Source organism: Anser anser (assembly GCF_964211835.1).
Source record: "Anser anser genome assembly, chromosome: 2".
Taxonomy (NCBI): domain Eukaryota; kingdom Metazoa; phylum Chordata; class Aves; order Anseriformes; family Anatidae; genus Anser; species Anser anser.
The window spans coordinates 108,512,589-108,533,121 of NC_139721.1; the positions used below are offsets into that span (position 1 = coordinate 108,512,589).

At 42.1% G+C, this 20,533-nt stretch overlaps 2 protein-coding genes across 4 annotated transcripts in view; one reads left to right on the forward strand and one right to left on the reverse strand.

The window, feature by feature from the left end:
* Window positions 1-12,544, forward strand: part of LOC310894369 (nuclear pore complex protein Nup153-like) — a 44,180-nt gene extending 31,636 nt beyond the window's left edge. For all 3 annotated transcript variants that reach the window (XM_083824359.1, XM_083824361.1, XM_083824360.1), the window contains exons 17-22: window positions 1,196-1,390; window positions 1,905-2,750; window positions 4,349-4,717; window positions 6,397-6,669; window positions 7,972-8,131; window positions 8,601-12,544. In XM_083824359.1, coding sequence (XP_083680485.1) covers window positions 1,196-1,390; window positions 1,905-2,750; window positions 4,349-4,717; window positions 6,397-6,669; window positions 7,972-8,131; window positions 8,601-8,685 — 1,928 coding nt within the window. In that variant the 3' untranslated portion in view covers window positions 8,686-12,544. The remainder of the gene's footprint in view (window positions 1-1,195; window positions 1,391-1,904; window positions 2,751-4,348; window positions 4,718-6,396; window positions 6,670-7,971; window positions 8,132-8,600) is intronic.
* Window positions 11,432-18,663, reverse strand: FAM8A1 (family with sequence similarity 8 member A1). The gene is made up of 5 exons (XM_083824430.1): window positions 18,171-18,663; window positions 15,445-15,565; window positions 13,211-13,334; window positions 12,852-12,991; window positions 11,432-12,544 (listed from the first exon to the last, which is right to left on the reverse strand). Exons 1-5 carry the CDS (start codon window positions 18,631-18,633, stop codon window positions 12,400-12,402), a joined length of 993 nt encoding a protein of 330 aa, XP_083680556.1. The 5' UTR covers window positions 18,634-18,663; the 3' UTR covers window positions 11,432-12,399.
* Window positions 18,664-20,533: the final 1,870 nt, after the last annotated feature.

Below are 20,533 nucleotides of genomic sequence, written 5' to 3' on the forward strand. Positions count from 1 at the left end.
TTGAACTGATTGTGAAATGTATTAGTACGGAGCTGGATCAATGCAGATACCCCCGGCTTTGCAGCTTGTGAGGGAAGATGGCTGAAGTGGGTGACTTAATTTAAAAACAACATAGTGATTTTTCACTGGCGAAAATGAGAACTCCATAGAAAGAGTTAAAAATTACTGTGTTTTTCTCTTTCAAAAAATTACAGAATGTGTCCAAAATGCCTCTACTCACCGTTTGTATGTAATTGAGGGGAGATGTGAAGCCAGATTTCAAGACAGTGTAGTCTTAACTAGTCTTAAGCTAAAGCAGAGAGATGCCTATGAAGGTCAGTGGTAGGCTTCAAGAAAGCGAGTGACCCGCTGGGTAACTTCTTCAGGGCAGTACTGGGTTGTTTCCCATTGTGTGTGACCGTAATTGATTTTGAGCGTGGTTGTATTGTTTTTAAAATACGATTCTAATTTTAACTTTGACTCTAAACGTCATTTAATATGCCATTACATCAAAAAACACCTGTGCAAATATATCCTGGAAAAAACAAGTTAAGATGGACTAGACCGGGCTTTTGTAATCATCCTGTGCAGTAAGACTGAAATTTCGTGAGGTAAGATAATGGATTTCAGACAGAGTTGATTCTCTTGGACTTCCAACCTCTGAGCGGTCAGTCGGCATCTTTGTCTGAGGCTCTTGCCATTGCAAGGAGGAATTTTGGAAATGAGGGGTTTACTGTGACCATGGTGCAGTGAATTGCACGGTTACGTTGCACTTGTCAAGAGGAAGAGCGATGCAAGTAATACTAGGATAAAAGTTTTCTGCGTGTGCTGTGGAAGGGAAGAGCCATTCTTGTCTTTCCGGTTTTGAATTTGAAGCGTTATCTCCTGCTTCTCTCTTAAAAGGCACCTTTTTGTTAAAAGGCACCTGTCAGGCCTCTTTATGGAGGTTACACTGTCGTCAACAGCAGCAGAAGCTTGTGTGCTGAACAGAGTTGTGTGTTGTTTGGAAGCTTTGAGTTCCACTCTGGTTTTTTTGTTTGTTTGTTTGTTTCTTTGTGGGTTTTTGGTGGCTTTTATTTTTTTCAGGGGCGGGGGGGGGAGTTGCGGAGTAGTTTTGAACATTTCTGTGGGATTTGACAAATGAAATTTAAAAGTTAATGTTCATTTTATAGTTCATGTTCAAACAGGATGGTTAACTGTCTTGTTTGTCTCACAGAGGGTCCAACACCTGTGACCAGTAGCAGTGCATCTGCATTTTCTGCTCCTTCTGGAGAATTTCTGGATTTAGACAAATTCAAGAAGCCTGAAGGAAGCTGGGATTGTGAGACCTGCTTGGTTCAAAACAAAGCAGAGGCCACGAAGTGTGTAGCCTGTGAAAGTGCTAAGCCAAGCACCAAAGCAGAGCTCAAAGGTAATACTTAATGATTAAAACGAGGATGCATATTCTGTGATTTATTTTTTGGTTTGCTCTGATTTTTTTTATTTTCTTACCTGTTAAGCACAATTATTTTTTCCTTTGAGGTGTGGCAAAATTATTCGTTTTTCCTGTAGGAATATTGCCTAGATAACATCTGTTTCCACACTTTTCCCCAAGAATAAATTTATCCTCTTTAGAGAAAAGCTTTCATTAATGACGTGCTTGTTCTTTACATGCCCTACACGTTGTTCATTTGGAGTTCAGACTAAAAACATGATCTTTCAAAGAAGTTCGTATACTTTTTAAAGCCAGGTGGTGGCCAGAAAACACAATTGTGAAAAGTTTATGTAGAGAGGAAGCATGGGGTTTTCTTGTTTGTTTTACTGTTTGGTGGGTTGTTTTTTTAAACAGTTTTGACTGGAAAGATCAGGACTAGAATGTAGTTCAAACCTTCACGTACTGCAGATACACCGTGGGTTACGGACTTGACATTCACTTATTTCTGCAGGTTTTGGTACTGCTACTGCGTCCACAAATGCTGCCTTACCATCATTTACATTCGGTGTTCAGTCATCATCATCCTCTGAGTCTTCTCATACATTAGATAGCACGGGAAGTTTTAAATTTGGAGAACAAGGGGGTTTCAAGTTTGGCATTGCCTCGGAATCTGCATCCTCCAATAGTTTGGTTGGGGGATTTAAGTTTCCTAGTACTCCAGGGGACTTCAAATTTGGAGTTTCATCCTCACTCTCTAAATCAGAAGAAAGCAAAAAAGAAGGAAAAAATAACAGTTTTACCTTTGGCCTTCCATCTACAAGTAGTCAGGCTCCTTCAACGTTTCGGTTCGGGGCAGCGAGCCTGGGACAGCAGGAAAAGAAAGAGGAACCAGTATTGGGAGGTTTTGCTTTTGGTACAAGTTCTGCTACTTCTGTGGTTGCCAACGAGAATAAAACCGGAGTCAGTGGCTTCACTTTTGGAACTGTTGGAGAAAAGGAGGTTGTATCGGCTTCTTTTGCATTTAAGAAGCCAGACGACAAGAAGGATGAAGCTCCTTCAACAAAGGGAGGCTTCTCCTTTGGCAGTGCAGAGTCTGCAGCTGCCTCACAGTTTATTTTGGGAAGGACAGAAGAGAAGCAGGATTCTGTCACTACTGTTGCTCCGTTAGTGTTTGGAAAGAAAGCTGACACTGAAGAGTCAAAGACACAGCCTATCTTTTCAGTTGGGAAGTCCGAGCGTACAAAAGAAGAGAGCACAGCAAAACCTATGTTCAACTTCAGTTTCGTTAAACCATCAGAGAAGGAACCTGAGCAAGCAAAGCCAGCTTTTTCATTTGGGGTCCAAACCAGTACTTCAGGTAAACAGAATATCTTTTGTCTTCACTTGTGCGCTTATGTCCATCAAGTAAGACCTCTGAAACCATACTAGAAAAAATCTGCGGGATTTGATATGTTCATGTACTAGAGCTTTAGAAAAAGTTTAATTCCTATATGCAGCATGTCTTCTGTCCTGGTTATTGATACGTACGCAATTAGTAGCAATCCCTTTTTTGATCTCAACACTAGGTTTAGACAAAAAATTGCGACACCTTAAGGAACCTGTCCTGCATCTCATACAAGCACAGAAGTTGCAGTGTCTCAATGCTAGCAGTACAGTTGGTGGTAAAATCTTTAGTAGGGTGAAATAGAGGCCTCACACTTTTCAGAGAAAAAAAGAGATTATTCCCACGTACTTGCAACTATGCTGCAGAGTGTACTGCTGTTACTCTAGTGCTACAAAGGTCCAAAAATCACTGAACAATTATTAGCCAGTTTTGTATTCCTTTAATTTGTTGAAAGACTGCAGTAGAGGATTGAAGTTTTTATTGAGGATCACTGTGTGGAAAAATTCTGATTGTTAAATGTCATTTGTATGACTTAAGAACCGCGTTTTGGAGTACAGAATTCAGTATTAATTCCAGAAGGGGTAAGGGGAAGGACATTAGCTAGTAATCCCGAACAAAAGCAGTGTATAGAGCTATACTGATTTTAATCGCAGTATTCTTACAGTTGGTCTGTTACTGAACAGATATGTTTTGGGGAGATATGGTGGCCAGGGAGGCGTGTGTGTTTGTGTGCTTCCTCTTCTAGTTAAGGTTCTGGGGTTTGGTTTAGTCAGGAAAATTCGATGAGGCACCTTGTGTAAAAGGAAATGTTAACCAGCATTTTTCAACACGGTGTAGTCCCTTAAAAGTGTCATAGATGAAAAGAGGCCATAAACGCTGGGGGAAAAAGTTAGTGGGAAACTGAGAGCAGGATCACATTCAGTAGTGAGAGAGCAGCAGCCTAGGGAAAGCTGATGAATGACTGTAACAGATAGTTCTATTTTAAGTGTAAAACAACACTCAGTACTTTATAATGGTGGTCTTACCAGAGGGTTCTTCTCCATGGCTCCTAAAAGCACGTCTTGAAGGCATTCAAGTGCAGTGAACTTAAGCTGTAAGAGTTGGGCTGGTAAGCTTGGCCTGATTTGAAGCTGTAGGCACGGGGCTATAATTTCTGAACAGGCTACAAAAGAAACTGTACCACTGTGCTTTTCAGTGCTCCGTTTAGCAAAGCCATCAAATTGTTGCAGGCAATTGATGTTGTTCTTCTAAGAGCACCTGAAAGATATTTTTGTTTGAAGAGTTCAGAGGTACCGGTTAATACTGGTTCAGATAATTACAGCCAGCTCTTGGTGTTTGTGACCAGTAAAGCCTCGAGACTGCAGCGGTGTCCTTGTTCTTCACAATTCTTCCACTCCTTGAATTGTGGATGGCAGCAATCAGCATATTAAATCTGGATCTGACGGAATCACCATTACCCGGAGAGTAACTGGGGTGTCATTCAGGATTGCTCTTTGTATAGTGATTGAAACGGAGTCTGCTGTACTTCCTTTGGCATTTTGCAGTGGCTCATGTTGTGTTCTTCCTCTCAGATCAAGGAGCAGCAAAACCATCCTTCAGCTTTTTGAGCTCTGGTTCCTCCAGCACAGCCATACCCACCACTTCAGCCAACAGCAGCAGTGTCTTTGGCAGCGTCACCTCTTCCTCAAACCCTATGCCGGTCCCTGCACCCTTTGTGTTTGGACAAGCCAGCAACACTGTGAGCAGCTCCACATTTGGCAGTTCTGCAGAATTTACACCATCTCAGTCGTTTGGCTTCTCCCAAGGAAACAAACCAGCAACCACATCTTCCAGCACTGGTGTAGCCGTTGCTCCCTTTGTCTTTGGTTCAGGAGCCAGCAGTAGCAATGCAGCAAATCCTGGATTTACCTTTGGAGCCACAACCACATCAAGTTCTACAGGTACATTTAAAAAGATGCTTTTCTCATTTTTGCCATTAGATAGCGGACCAAGGAAAAACGTTAACACTTGGGACTCAGATTTTCACAGATTGTCTGGGAAATACAGGTTAGAAACGAACTGGTATTGTTTTGTGCGATGGACAGCCCCTTACTGGCTTTTAAATTATTTGGGTACTTTTCCCCATGAGAATGATAGTTTCCCTCTTCTCACTATCGGTCCAGTGTTTAAGGTTAGAAGTCTATTAATTACAGCTTCCCTAATTTTTCCTTCCCATACCTAAAACTGTCAAGTGTTGTAAATTAACATCAAGATTTGCCATGTCGATCCTTTACAAGTACGTATAAACATAGTATCTGTACATGCAATTGCTACTTCCTAAGGAGTGGCTTCTAATGAGCATAATAGCAAGTGTTTCAGGCGTCTGCCAAGTCAGGGCAGACAGAAATGAGAATCTAAAGTTTTTCTTCATGTTCTAAATGCATTACTCCCACTGAAGTGCAGCGTGAATTTAGCAGTGTAATACTGGGCTAAAGCTGCTAAATAATGGGTGTTCCTGCTAGCTTAGCAGTCTTTGGAGATAGATGTAGTATCTTCCTTACACGTTCAATTCTGTTTTGATCTGATGGCTTAATCTTGTCATTCATGGAAATTAAATGTACGTTCTTTTTTGTATATCACATTCAGAGAGAGAGCAATCCTAAATTACAGCCATAAGCAGATGAACTGAACCTGCAGATAAAGCCATCTTTCCAAAATCTTCACAAAAGATTTTTTTTGTTCCAAGGCAGAAGCCTTCAAGTCTGTATGAACTGCTAACATTTATGTTTTTCTTCTTGGAAAGAAAAACAGCCAGCCATTCCAAGTTATGGCGCAATAGATGGTATTTTCTGTTTCACGATGGCTGCTTAAATTACATTCTGATTAGTAGTGCTGTTTAAAATGTCCCTTTTTGCTTAGCAGATGTGCTGTATGTTCAAAATCACTGTTCAGTCATGTATTTTTGTTTCATTATTTTTGCTGGCCTTGAAGAACCAAAACAGCTAATTGAATGAGCTTGTTATCTGTTATAGGAAGGGACAGAATTACTCTACTAAACTGAGTTTTTGATTATAGTTAGATTCCTGAAAGCACGATTTGGCTTCCAGAATTGATAATGGTAAACACTTGGACAGGGAAGGGGTGCAGTTGCTGACAAGAATGAAAATACAGCTCCTAATAGATCAAGAGCTGTATTTTGAACCTTTATATATATGTGTATTATATGCTAATTTATGTATTTTAATGTTCTGTGTATGTATATTCTTTATAAGTGATACGAACAGCTCTTAGTAAAGATAAATTAACATGTACTGTTTGTGGGAGTTTGTTTCTAGAACATGAACGGCTAAGACAGTAATTTGAGCCTAGACAGCCAGTGTGTTTGAGATGAATATTGTCTGACTCTTGTTAACATGCACCTTTTCTTGTAAGTAACATGAAAAGCAGCAAGTCCAGATATGACTGAGGTAGTATTTGTTGTTTTACATACTTGGCTGTAAACATTAAGATCTATTGCAAATATTTGAAGTATTCGTTTACCAGACTTGGAAAATGTGATGCTTAGAGTCATTCTGCAACAAAAACAAACAAACAAACAAAAAGCCCTGCATATACTGAAATTTCTCTTCTGTTCCCTGAGGGTTGTCCTCTTCGTTTGTGTTTGGCTCTGGGTCTCCAGCACCTGCTGCTGGCCCGGCATTTGGTGCCAGTCAGCCACCAGCATTTGGCCAGAGCCAGGGGTCCAGCCAGCCAAACGCTCCAAGTTTTGGATCGCTGTCGACAACATTGTTTTCAGCGGGCTCTCAGCCCGCTCCTCCTGCCTTCGGCTCTGTGACGAGCAGTACTCAGCCCCCTGTGTTCGGACAGCAAGCAAGCCAACAGCCAGGTTTTGGCTCTGGTACCTCCAACGCTGGTGAGTGCTGACCATTCTCTAATTTTTTTTGGTCTCGGAGTCGTTCGTTTGTTTCCATGAAGTGCACCTTAACTGTGAAGTAAGAAGACTTCTGCCTTCTGTGTGTGCTTAGCTGTAAGAATTAGCCTCCGTAAAAATAACGGGCACAGGGCTGAGTAATTTGCATCTCACTCCTGACCGTTGAAGATGTGCTGTAGGTGTGCCAGCTTCACCGTAAGTCCCACAAGAGATTGAGCAAATGCAGAGGATGCAACCCCAACACTAATTATTGGCTTTTATTTTCTTGACAAAAAATAGCGATTAATGTGAAGCGTTGAAACACGGAGTGTTTGCTGATCAGGTTGTACAAACCAGAATGGCAGAAGCACTGCAAACCGGTTATTTTTGGATTTGCTACAGAGAAGTTCTTATTTTTTTGGCTTTGTTAACAGGCTTTGGTGACTTATTTGGATTGGGGGCTTTCTTGTGTGAGATGTGTTGCCAGAATTAGTCTTAAGCATCTGTGGGTTTAGGCTTTATTTAAAGTTCTTTTTACTAATGAAATATGAAATACGTGTTTGGGGGAATTATCCTTATAATTTAAGCGTAAGAAAGTGTTGTTCCACACTAGGAATTATTAAAAATTAAAATAAAATAATAAAACCACCGCCACACTGCCAGAATATACATATTTGATAGCATAACATCAGGCACAGAAAGGGAAAAAGCCTCGTTCCTCTCAGAAGTTTTATAAAATATCCTCCATTACAAGTAACCTACATTTGTACTGATCAGTAATAAGTTGGCACAATGTGTTACTTAATTAACAAAATAATAACAGTAAGAGTTTAAAGATAAAAATCCCCATGTTTTGTCTGTGTTACTTTGATAGGAATTTTTTCTCTTTTTTAAGATTAGGTGTTGTGTCTCCCAGATTCACGACATTAACACAACAGTTTGTTTAAATAGCAAATCTACATGGTTTAATACTGTAACTTAAGGCTTCATTAATAAACTTCAGTGTACACAGGTATAAACCTAACGGTGGTGCAGAAATTAGCAAGCAATTCATTAGCTACGTCCTAGCAATGTTAGTTAAGAATCCTGTTATGATTCTCTACTGAAGTGAATGATTTTTTTCTAAGCATTGTTCCCGTTGTAATCTAGCATTTCTGGTAAACCTCCCTCCCACCCCAAACTTTGTCGTCTTGAGTGAGCTTTAAGAAACATTTGTTAGCTATAATGGGAGGAACACGAGGATGGAAAGGATGAACTCAAATTACAACTTTCTTGTTCTCTTCTGCTTCCACCCTGCCTTCCCAGGTCCTGTATTCCAGTTTGGAAGTAACACTTCTAATTTCAATTTTCCAAATAACCCGGGAGTATTTACTTTTGGTGCAAATCCTACTGCACCAACAGCATCGGCACATTCTTCTGGCTCTTCGGGATTTTCATTCAGCCAGCCTCCAGCATTTACAGTGGGGTAAGAGACCATATCAGAATTTCGCTTGAGCTTTGGGTAATATCGGTGGACTGACTGTGTGCAGCCTCTACTGCTGTTAAATCTTGAGGTATTCAGATGAACCTTGGAATTTGGTCTAAATTTGGGATCCTTCCTTGATGTATTAGTGTGACTGGCTAACTAAGTGACGGTAGTTGTAAAGGAGACTAGTTCTCAGAAATATCACGCATCAACATATGTGCAATTTTCTTGTTCTTGAAAAATAAAATCCATATTTAGCCATTATGCTGCTACTTACCTGCTGAATAAGAGAGATTTAATTGCTTTTGGTTTCTGGAACTCTCCTCCTGTTCATCATATGCTGTTTGTTGCCAGCTGCTAACTAGAGAGCCAGACGATAGAACAGTTGTTCTGGAATATCTACTCAGTGCTGCTACTGAATTTTCAGCTACACTGTCCTAAACTCTGAACTACTAATTTCTTTTGATAGGACTAATGGAAAAAATATTTTCTCTGTCTCTGGATCTTCGGTTTCTGGTCGGAAGATAAAGACTGCAGTTAGACGTAGAAAATAATCGCCTGATACGTAAAGCAACTTTCAAAGCAGCTGCTGCCCTGCATTGTTCAATTGTTGGGATCGTACCTCATGCTGGGATAGCTGAAGTCAGATCTGCTTAAAGGACTGTAAAACTCTGCTGCCCCTTCCTACCCTCCCTCATTTAGTTCTTTTGTAACGAGTAGAGTTGGCAACAGAGCCCTTCTCAAGCGAAACTATTTTAGAATCCGTAAAGTTATCTCTTTCACGGACTCAGCATGGTCCGGCTATAGACATGAGTATAGCCTGCACAGCGAATGGCTTGTACAATACCTCTTCATCTGCACCACTATGTGCGCTCATCCGCGTTTACTGACGCCTCAAAATTGTAATTATACCAGTGAGGGATTCTGTATAGAGTAGAGAATGTTTTAATGAATGATTTCCATGCTGAGTTTGTGCTGGTGTATGTGTGAAGTGAGTGAGTTTGGGTGTATTGTGCACTAAAATTTTCTGATAGAGAAAGTATGAATTAAGAATGATCCATGCTAAGGACTTGTTAGATCTGTAGTTCTCCATTTAATAACTATATATGCTATTTCTATATTTTCATTCTTACAGCCCTTTATCACATCTCACCTTTGTTATTTTATTATTGAAACGTGTAAATAAATTTTGTTTCTCTATGTACTTTTTTGGCATAACAAGTCTGTGAAATTGAAATTTTAATTTTGTGTATTATGGCCATTTTTGTTTAGTATTGTCTCAGATTTTATGTAAATCCCATTATTCAAAGTTGCCTAAATCCATTTAGAAAATCTTTAAAATTGGGAATTCTTAAAGTAAGTTTATTGGCTTTTCTGATCCATTTTTGTTTGGACCAAAAACCAGTATTGTACAAAGTATTAAGTATATATTTTTATATTTACTGAAATGGACTGTGGTGACTTTGGATAATAAGGAAAAGTTTAATATTAAAGCCATGTTTATTACAGTATAATTAACATGTTAAACCATGGGATAAATGCCATCAATAAAAAATATAAAATACTGGCTGGCAGTTTTAACTCCCAGTGAAGGCATCTGCAGACAACGCACGCAGCCTGAGTTGAGTGGTGGTACACGCTTTCTGCAACCTCTGCTCTTTGACAGGGACCTTGGCACTCATCTTAACCTGTCTTTAAGTGAAGGATTTTATGGTAGACTTGCATAAAGCCCCAGGTCTGACAGCTGTCTAGCTGCAATAATTGCAGATAACTTTTACAGTTTCTCACAACCACACAAACAAAAAAGTGATCTTAGAAATATTCACCAACGTTCTAACTGAAAAAGATGAAGCATACCTAATTGTAAATGGATAACATGTTTTCTGCACATGTATAGGAGTGAGAAAAGCTTCTTAGAGAACATTCTAGTGAAGGGAGAGAGAATGCGCGTGTTTGTTTGAAGACTACAGCTGAACTTTCAGTAAGCCACAGCACACTGTTTGTGGTTGAGATCCTATCATTTGCTGCAGCCAGAACTGAAAGCTCCCCTTCCCTCTTGTGGCACGAAGGGAGAAAGGCCTTAGAATAGTTGCATAAGCTTTAAGCATCTTCCCCTAATGCTGCTTTGTATTTCTACAGCTGCCAGTGTTATGAAATAAGGTACTTTTCTAACCCTGCACTAGACTTGACAGGAAGACAAACTTTAACCTTCACTTTTGGGAGTCTTACAGAATGCAGGGAACTCAAATCAGTTTTTCTATGCATAGCTGTTTAGCAACTGGGATTTAAAACCATACCTGTAAGCTACTATTCAGGTGGCCACACCTTACCCCCTGAAACTGTGGAAGACTTGTATGCAATTAGGTATTTCCTTATGTCTAAATCTGAGAAGTGCCACAGTTTTCCCTAGTGCTTTTACCTACCACATACTCAGCCTACCACTAGAAAAAAGGGGTCTTTTCAAGGGAACATACACACACATGAGTCAAACTAAGAGTTGAAGTTTACAACAGTACAGTGTATACATCTTTCCCTGGGCAAGTCTGGTGTTTTTCTTTACCTGCTATGGAAGGGGTAGTATTTTCTAACAGGGTAAGGAGATACTGTCCCTTAAACCTGAAGCGTTAGCAATAACCTGTACCCAACTGTTTTGCTCCCCATGCCCATCTTAAAGCCCCGTTTCTAGGTCACCACTACAGGAAGTAGACTAAAACTTCCTTTTGCATTCATACTGAGAGTGTAAGTAGGCAACACACACCTTAAAATCAGCTTTAGTCAGTTCTGACAGCTGTAGCTTGTCAGGTTGATAGCTAGCTGTAGCTGTTCCTCAACTTCTGATGTTAACACTCAAGTAAACAGTGCAATGCTTTGAAAGAACAGTGAAACAATCTCTCTTGGGTTCCATTTCAGCTGCACACGCTTTGAGTGGTCAATTAAGCAGCAACACTGGTTCCTACAATAGCATGGGAAATGAAGATAGATGCAGAAAAAGTTACCTCAATAAACAAAGGAACACCATTTGTTAACTCTGAAAGAGTAACATTAATATTCTGCATTTTTTTAGTTTCTTTCACCTGAAGATAGAAACAAGAACCCATAAAAATAATCCTACCACCAACCTTCAAGACTGAAGGTAGGGTTAGAACCAAGAGGAAGAACAGCCTCAGGGAGGAACAAACAAAAACTGGGCATTGGAAGAATTCCAAGCTCTTATTAAAATAGGAATAAAACATCAACATTGTGGTATATAGTCCTTTTCCAAGCTACTAAATGACATAAGAACAAATTACCAGAGCTATGTAATCATGCAAAATATTAGGCTTCTTTATTCAGTAGTTGTTATTCTGAACATACAAACAATTAGCCAGAATATAAAGTGAACATAACCAGTATTTGTACTTCTGTGGATTTATACCCATGACACGCATTTCAGTTATTATTTTCTGCATGCTCCTGAAACTCATTCAGTTGTTTTGCTTGGTATTATTATATGCAAGAAATAGACGAGTGCTTTCATTCCAGCCAGAAGCAGATGATGTGTACTGTTCACAGCTCCAGAATTACATACATGCCCAGTCACTAACACTGCAGTGTAACATAGCCTTCCCGAAGAAAAAGCAGCTACTGTTTCACCTCCTCATTAGCTTTGACACATGAAATAATGACAACGCTTACGATCATCATGCAAAAAAACTTGTCACATCAATGTTCAAAGAAAATACTTTAAGAGGTGAGGGAATGTGCTCTGTGAAGTAATAAACACTGCACATCTGGCAATTTAATTAACATGATTTGCCTTACTGTCTAATACTGCAGTTCCCTTCCCCTCAGACAGTTTGTGATACAACTCAGTCAACTGCTTGGAAAACATTTTCTAGTTACCTGCCAACACCCAAAACTGTAGGAACATTTCTTTTGAGGTGGAGTATTTCTCCGTATCTGCTTTCCTTAGACGGACAAACAGAACAGCACCTAGCTGCAGTTAACAGTACAGCCGCTTACTTCCCTGTCAATCTAAGGTTAATACTTCAGATTTACTGCGTATCATTTCTCTCAAACTTCTTTGGCATTTGTGAAAACTCCAATAATGTGAAGGTAGCTGCTGGCACCATACTGGAGCAACCCATTTCCTTTATCTTCTGAATCATTCTGCTTTAATTTGGGCAAAAGATTCCGATGGTCATCTCAATTTCAGTTTTGGGGTAGGTCTTTGTTTCTTTTGGGGGTGGTGCTCAAAAAACAGTCTGGAAATCCATCATCTTTTGGCATCATCTGATTCTATTTCTTCTTACCACAATAGTTCCTGCTACAATATCATAGGCTGTTCTGTTGTGCTGAAAAAACAGCAGTGTAATGAATGCAGGAAAAAAGGAAGCAATAGAAAAATTCTTGATCAAAGCTCTTATTGTAGACCTGAAATGAAAATAAAACATTCGTTGCCTTATTTTGACTTTTCTGCTTAGATTAGTAGTTAGCCAGCCTTCAGGTTAGTGCCTCAGTTTTTGTATAGCATTAAAAAAAAAAATTTAGAAGAGATTGTTTTACCACCTAACTTGGAGAATATTCATGATTGCCAAAACAATTCTCAGATTTTGTGATTTAAAAATTACTCAGTCTAGTTACTGCAAAAGCCAATCATAAAGAAAATGGGCATTTCCTTCTTAAATCGCGCGCTTTCCTTAACATTAACCTGAAAGCAGCGGATGCTAAGTGCACTTACGTTGTCATGCTGACATTTGAGGAAGGAATGACTAGCACACGGCTGGGAGCAACGAGTACAGATGTGTCACACGTCACAACTCGCAGTCCAAGCAAGAATTTCCCTGGGGTAGCTCCTCCTGCTCCCCAAATACAGATTATCTGCAAAAGAACAGTTAGTTCGATTCCACACAGCACAGTGCTGTTAATTGGTTTGGCAAACTTGGTCTTCATCACAACTACGTGAAAGTTACACGGCTTCATGTAACCCAAAATAAAGAGGGTTTACTTCATCGGCCAATGATAATATAATTTTATTTTTTACCTTATTCAAGAACTGACAACTATTAATTACAGAAGATAATATTTGTGAGTAACTACCTCATAGAAGCAGACTAGTAACCTGTAGATGAGAGCTACTACCATCATTTTCTGCAAGTCTTCCATGGATGTATCTTCATCTATTTCTTCTATTATGTAATGCATAGCAAATTTAGAGATGTCCCTGTTCAAAATAAGACAACTTTAGTGAAAAACACAACAAAAAACTGAACTTATTTGACCCTGCTCCCAGTACTGGTGTTTAATATTAGAATTCACTCCTTTAGTTCTGGTATTAAAAAGCTTCTCAACTTCCTTGATACAAGGCAAGCCATTAAAATTATACCAGGTTTCCTTCCAAGTTGCTGCTGAGTTTGTTTCATCTTTTTTTTTAAGAAAAAAAAAAGTCATTCTTTGTTACCACTTTTGCAATACAGTGTGCTATGTAGCGAGCTGCAGAACTGTTCTGAAAATTCTCACACTTCTTGAGAGGTACACAAGTGATTCTGCAATCATCTAACTGCACAAATGGAATGGATGCAAGTCACTTCATTACAGGGAGGAAAAAAAAGGGCACTCATAGGGCACCTGGGAGAATGTGCAAGTCACCCTAGGAAAGCAAGGCAGCCCTATCTCCCTTTGCATGACCAGGATTGATTTGTCATTCTCCAGTCTCTACAGCTTTCACCGTGCTTTCCTAGATGCAGGCACACTGAGGTACAACTGGAAGGTTTCAACTTCAGCAATTGCAACCTTCAGCTATTTGCCCTAACAAAGCTAAGCAAAACATCCATTTGGAGTCAACTGTGTATTTTCACAACCCTATAAATTTAACATTATCACCCAGTAGTGGTACGGACACGCTTGTGATGCAGACTTAGACAAGGACTTGTCACCTACTGCTGCTGATCATCTAGGTGAGAATTACCCCTTACACAGAGAAGTGCAGTCCCACGCAAAACAATCTGGATCTGCACTACTTGCTCTCCTCTTTAGTCAGACTTCAGGATCAAAAAAGACGAGGGATTGAGAAAATGATAGTATGTCACAACCTGTATTTCCCCGCCTTTTTTTTTTTTTTTCTTTTTTGCCAGTGAGGATGTATTTTCCTGACAACTCCCCAGCCTGACATCCAGCAAACATCTCACTAAGAGGGAGGGAAAAAAGAAGATTTTCCTGAAGTTACATATAAGCAACCTCCTTACTCTTGCTAAAGTAGTAATACTGAACATATTATAAATTAATTCAGCAAGTAAGAGATGCCTTCTCTTTCCATCACCTCCACTACTTTGCAGAAGCAGTACACACAGTTCTCCAACTTCCCAGGACTTCACTCTGCATCATTTTCAGCCTACTAAAACCAAACCAGAAATACAAGCTGTCAGGTAGGAGTTGGAGATTCTGCTTTTGGAATAGCACTGAGAGGTTGGCATCTTATTTGCGTGTTCATTTGAACAATAAACACTAATAACTTACACTGACATATTGATTGCTTGGGATTTAACCCTCTTCCACACACCTTTCAAGCATCAGTTTAACCTAGGTGAAAGATGTTTTCCGCACATTATCAGTTTACATTCCATCAACATTGAGGAGACTCTTAGCAGAAAACTTGGATCCAGAAATGTAATTGTACTTGTTCTCCAAGCTCTGATCCCCTAACCAGACCCAAATATTTGATTTATACCAGCCAAAGTGGAGGAATGAAGGGAGCTATGTGATAAGAAATCTACTCTTAAAGAAGCAGATAGTCTTTGAGGTAAACAATTGTTTCTGAGCTTAAACACGAAGACTTTCAGCCAAGCATACAGTTGATGCACATGATGCTTAATCATTTATTTATTTTTTATTAAAGAAATCCAGCTCGTGTAGTAACAACTACAGCACGGTAACATGCCTAGCAACTTTGCTGCATTTGAAACATAGATACATATTTGACTTGCATGATCTAAAATAATGTTTAGAAGTGTTTAAAAGAACATTTTTCACCAATAGCTTTTCTTCGACATTTTTAAAGGGCTTTTTTTAATATCTTGCTCATTCCCTCAAAAACCAAGACTACGAGTCTAATCTATCCTTAGTAAGGAGCTTGTGAGCCTATGAAAATAAACTAGTACAAATTCTCTCCCCCCCCCCCCCCCCCAATCTGACCCCAAATCAGACAGTATTTAAGAAGAAGTTAACCTAGCGGTGCTTTTTCCTCAGCTTTTGCCCGTTGCAAAGTGCCAACCATACCACAACACCTCAAAGAGCTTAAGGCTGTGTGTAACAAACCTTTAAGTTGTTCTACTTACTTTATCCCACTGAGGTGCATAATACTTAAAACAATGGTCGCCTTGATAAAGAACAGAATAAAGAAATCCACCATCTCTGCTATGAACCTGTGGGCCAGTGAAGGGATAATGAATTCCCGACCTGTAAGAGAAACAGTTAACGTGACCCAGGTTGGACTGGTCTAAATGAAGAGTTTATTGCCTGTTGGCTGAATCTCACTATACCAAGATCTTCATCTTGGCTCACATTAAGAAAATCTTCTAAAAAATCTATCAATCAGAAATTATCTGAATTATTTGGCTTACGAGAGCCTTCTGAAATTAAATCAAGCTCTTTCAGAGCTCAGAGTCCCCTTATAACGAGGATTACCAGCAAAATCCCACCCATCTAAAGAGCTGAAGCACACTAAAGATGTATCAATTTTTGCATTCTTTTGTTTAAAAGAGCCTCGCATAGAACCAATTTCACTAAATCTGTGAGTTCAGATCTAAGAAAGATTCATATAACCCCTTAGCAAGCCTTCAGCCTGTACCAAGTAGCAGCTCTCAAAGAAAAACGCAGCCTGTTTTGTCTCATGTCGGACCCAGGAACAGGAGCCAATTAGAGTATTAGTCACACCTGACCATAAACATTCCTACAGACTGCTTATTAGAACAAAACACAGCAGCTGCCCGACAATCAGCCAGAAAACGTAACCCATTCCTCGGTATAATTAGCCAAGGGCTGGCTGAGGCAAAATAAGTATTCACAGTTACAAGCTTTTGCTGCTAACACCACCTCAGAAGGCTAAAGCAAAGGAAACAAGGTTTATCTTCACAAGTTTCCAAAGAGTAATGTTGCACTCATTAAATAATTAAAAAATAACTTCATCTGGACCCATCCACCACTTGGTATCTCCCAAATTCTGGTAGCCATTCTCTGGTAACTCTGCACTGATGCTGTCGAATAGAAATTTACTCACGTAAACAATGCTAAAATAGATCCACTTCTCATTGTCAAAGCACGCCCGGGGTTGTCAACTCAGTTCTAACCGGGGATTCTTTAACGCAGTCCGCTCAGTGCCAGAGCGAGCACGTAGCAGCAGACAGCACAGGGCAACCCAGCTGGGTAAAGCTGATGTCAGCGGCACGCTTTCACTTGAAGGTCCCAGACTCAACAGCTGAATAGGGAGGAAGCTGAGTGTTTGGGGCATGGAAGGAAGTACTCAAACCCTGTCAGACTCCATTACGCTGAGAAACCTCGGCAGCCCTCGACTCTAGCATATGCGCGCCACAGTGACCTTGTATTAAGCGAGTCATTAAAGGGGGGGTTACACTAGTCAAGCAGACAGCGTGACAGGGCAGCCGAGGCTCGAGCACACTTTTTGTTCTGCTGTTCCCAGTGTAAGAGCAGTAAGCTCCTACAGTAGGGCAGGGAGGGGCAAGGGGACAAAGCATCTTAAATCGTGATTACCGTCCAAACAAAGCTTGCTGCTGCCCAGAGTGCAATTAATGCTGGTGTTCTGACACTCATCGGTGGGCAGACGGAGCTGGAAGAGGCAGTCATCAGCTCCACTTTTTGACAGCCCTGTTTAAGATCTGCAACATTATCAGAAGCTGTCACGTATTTCAGCTTACATAAGGACGCTGGGCTGTCACCTACAGGGGCACCGGGATGGAAACGTGTCCAGTCCTGCCAAGCCTGCTGCAGGGACAATAATCTGCAGCAGAAAAGGAGATGTAATCACTTTAGCTGTTCCAGATACGTCATCCGTTTGCAATCTGGAGCCAGGGCACCAGCACAACAGTCTGTGTAACTGTACAGTTATTGCTGTATCACACAGAGACTTCTCTTAGGAAGGCCGGGTGTTGCAACAGTATTTAGCATTCACAATAGCTCTGCTCAGCAGCATAAAGCACTCTTCGTGCCCCAAAACGTGTTTAGCATACAGAATTCGTTGCTGAAGAACAACGTAAAATAGCAAGAACTGTTTCAGGTTAGACTTTGTCCATATCAATGTCCTCTTCAATGACTGGCAACATGTGTTCACAAGCAACCTATAATTCCAGATCAGAGTACCATTAAATACTACTTTGTGTTACACCCTTGTTTAAATAAAAAACAAGCTTAAAAGCTAGACTCCTTTCCCTTTAAAAGGGAGGAAATGCAAGTGAAAGTGCTCTTCTCTCCTGTCCAGGCAACGAGCTTATAAAAAACGCTGCAGCTCAGTAATGCTGCACTTTGACCTGCAGAGAGGCGATCTGCCTTTTCTCCAAAGCCCTTCAGCAGTCATTACGTGATGGTTTTTCACCATTACTCAAGGTAATGCTAAACATCCCTGGAATGTCACTGGATGCTCCTCCGCTTGCGAGGAAACACCTGTGTGCTCTGCAGCTCCTCTGCGATGTGGTCAGAGCGGGTTTGTTTTACTCTTGAACAAACGCAAACAGAAGCGGTGCGACACGCGCTCTTCAGATATTTACAGCTGCAACAGACTGCTGGCCAGCCCAGGCCCTGCTGCTAGCCTGTTGAGCGTACGCATGTATTTAATGACACTGAAGCAGAGAAGTAAAAAAAAATCCTATTTGAGCGCAAAGACCCCGCTAAAACAAACAGGTAACGTTAGTTAAGCCCTCATCACTCAAGCAGGCTGCTTGAAAAGCCAGCTGCTTCGCGCACAGCTACAAAGACCCCCCCGGTCACCTCACGACCCGCCCGGCCTCCTTCCCGAGGACCCGAAGGGCAGCCCCCCGGCCCCCCCACTCACCTGCCGGCCGCCCCGCCGGCTCCCTGGGGGCCGTGCCGGTGCCGGGGGCAGCCCGGGGCGGAGGGCCGGGCCTGCCGCCCGCTGCCTGCGGCCAGGCGGGGGCGGCGGGGGCCAGGAGGTAGAAGGGGCTGTAGTAGGCGGCGGCGGCCCCCGGGGCGGCGGGGGCAGGGGGCTGCGGGGCGGCGGTGCCCGCGGCGGAGGCGGCGAGGAGCGCGGGCAGCCCGCTCTGCCAGCTGAGGTAGCCGCAGTACGAGTCCCACAGCCACTGGTGCACCCGCCGCGCGTACTCCGCCGCGCTCAGCGCCTTCGCCTCTGCGGCCGCTGCCGGAGGGGAATGAGGACGAGGAGGAGGAGGAGAGGGGGGCGGCTCCGTGGGGCTCCCCCCGGCGCTGCCGCTCCTCTCCCAGCCGGCCGGCGGGCACCCATCGCGGGCAGCGCCGCCGCCGCCTCCTGCCTCCGCCATCTTGTCCGCCCCCTCCGGCACTGAGCGCCCCGCCCTGCGCGCAGGCGCCAAGGCGCCGCCGCGCCCGTCCCGCCCCGAGAGGGAGGTGCGGCGGGCGGCCAGGTCAACCCGCCGGGCCGGGCCGGGCCGGGCGGGGCGGGGAGGCGACCGTACCGCCGTGCTGTGCTCTGGTGAGGCCGCACCTCGAGTGAGAGGTGCCCCAGAGAAGGGCTACGAAGCTGGTGAAGGGCCTGGAGCACAAGTCCTATGAGGAGCGGCTGAGGGAACTGGGGTTGTTTAGTCTGGGGAAGAGGAGGCTCAGGGGAGACCTCATTGCTCTCTGCAACTACCTGAAGGGAAGGTGTGGGGAGCTGGGGGTGGCCTCTTCTCACAGATAACTAGTGACAGGACTAGAGGGAATGGCCTCAAGTTGCACCAGGGGACGTTCAGGTTGGAAATGAGGAGACATTTCTTCTCAGAAAGAGTAGTCAGGCATTGGAATGGGTTGCCCAGGGAGGTGGTGGAGTCACTGCCCCTGAGGGTGTTCAAGGAAAGATTGGATGTGGTGCGTAGGGACATGGTTTAGTGGGTGATGGTTGCACCAGATGATCTTGGACGTCTTTTCCAACCTTAATGATTCTGTGATTCTATGATAGTGGTACATGCTGTAGTCACGGAGAATTTCACATTTTTAACACTGCACATGGGACACCTGACAAGAAAAAATCAAAAAAACACCCTCTCTCAGGCTGTATCCCCATGCACCCCCAACTCATTTAAGAGCTGAAGTAGTTTCTGTGGTGTAAGCCTCTGGTGTAGGCAAGCTGAGGTGAATTGGCAAAGTGCTTGGCAAATAGCCTGTACCACCTTAATTAATTGAAATCGTATCTTCTGGCACACATTTTGTAGATAGGGTTCTAATGGCATGTGTTTTGTAACATAGACCTGGGCAAAATCAATATGGGTAGCCAATCTGGGAAATACAGCGAGTTTTAGCATGACTAGGAAGAACAATGCAGAATGAGAGTAAGGAAGGAAGAAATAGAAGAAAGATAGAGGTGTACAAAAGAAAACCATGCACTGTGATAGCTTAGAGGTGACCATTTGATGAAAGACAAGGGCAAGGAGTGTGGATTTGTGAAAAAAAGAATACTTCCAAGAGTTCCACAATCACGTGTAAGAAACCCCAAAATACATTATCTTAATGTGGCTATTAACTGCTGATGAAAATCTAGCTTGGAAAAAATAGAGGTAGCATAGCAGAGCTTCCTCCTTTATAACATTTCACCTTGTCCTTCATCAGCTATAGTGATGAATGAAAATGAAAAAGCTATAGTGATGAAAATAATTTCACTGTTTTTAAATTGGGTTTTCACCACAAGCCCATCAAGATGAAAGTGTCAGGCCAGATCAGATCTGTAGATACAATTACAAGGTTTCACAGGTTTCACATAATGTTGCCAGTCACATGTAAATTTTAGGGTAATCCCATACCATTTAGGTAATCCCATAACCAGTTGGGATTCGCTGTATAGTTACGCTGGGTATTCAAGGTGAAACTGAATCACTGATGAGAGGGAGAAGGAGAGGAAAAGGTAGAGGAGACAAACAATGCAGTATTTCTTCATTCCCATTTTTTTCAGTCAGTAGCGTTTAGTTCTTCTTCCTCAAAAAAATAACCCACAAATTCAGAAATTCTGTATAATGCAGGTGTTCAAATTATTCTGTTCTATGCTGCATATGATAAAGAGGTGCTGTAACAACAAGGCGTGCAGGTGGTGGGGAACTCACTGCCTTTCTGAGCACAAAAAGTCTTGTTTCGCAGCTGTGCGATTGCCACAAGTGATGGGAGTACGCACGACCTTCTGTATCACTCTTTTCTCCCTACTTTAGTGTGCCTTCTCTTGTGAGCAGAGTCAGA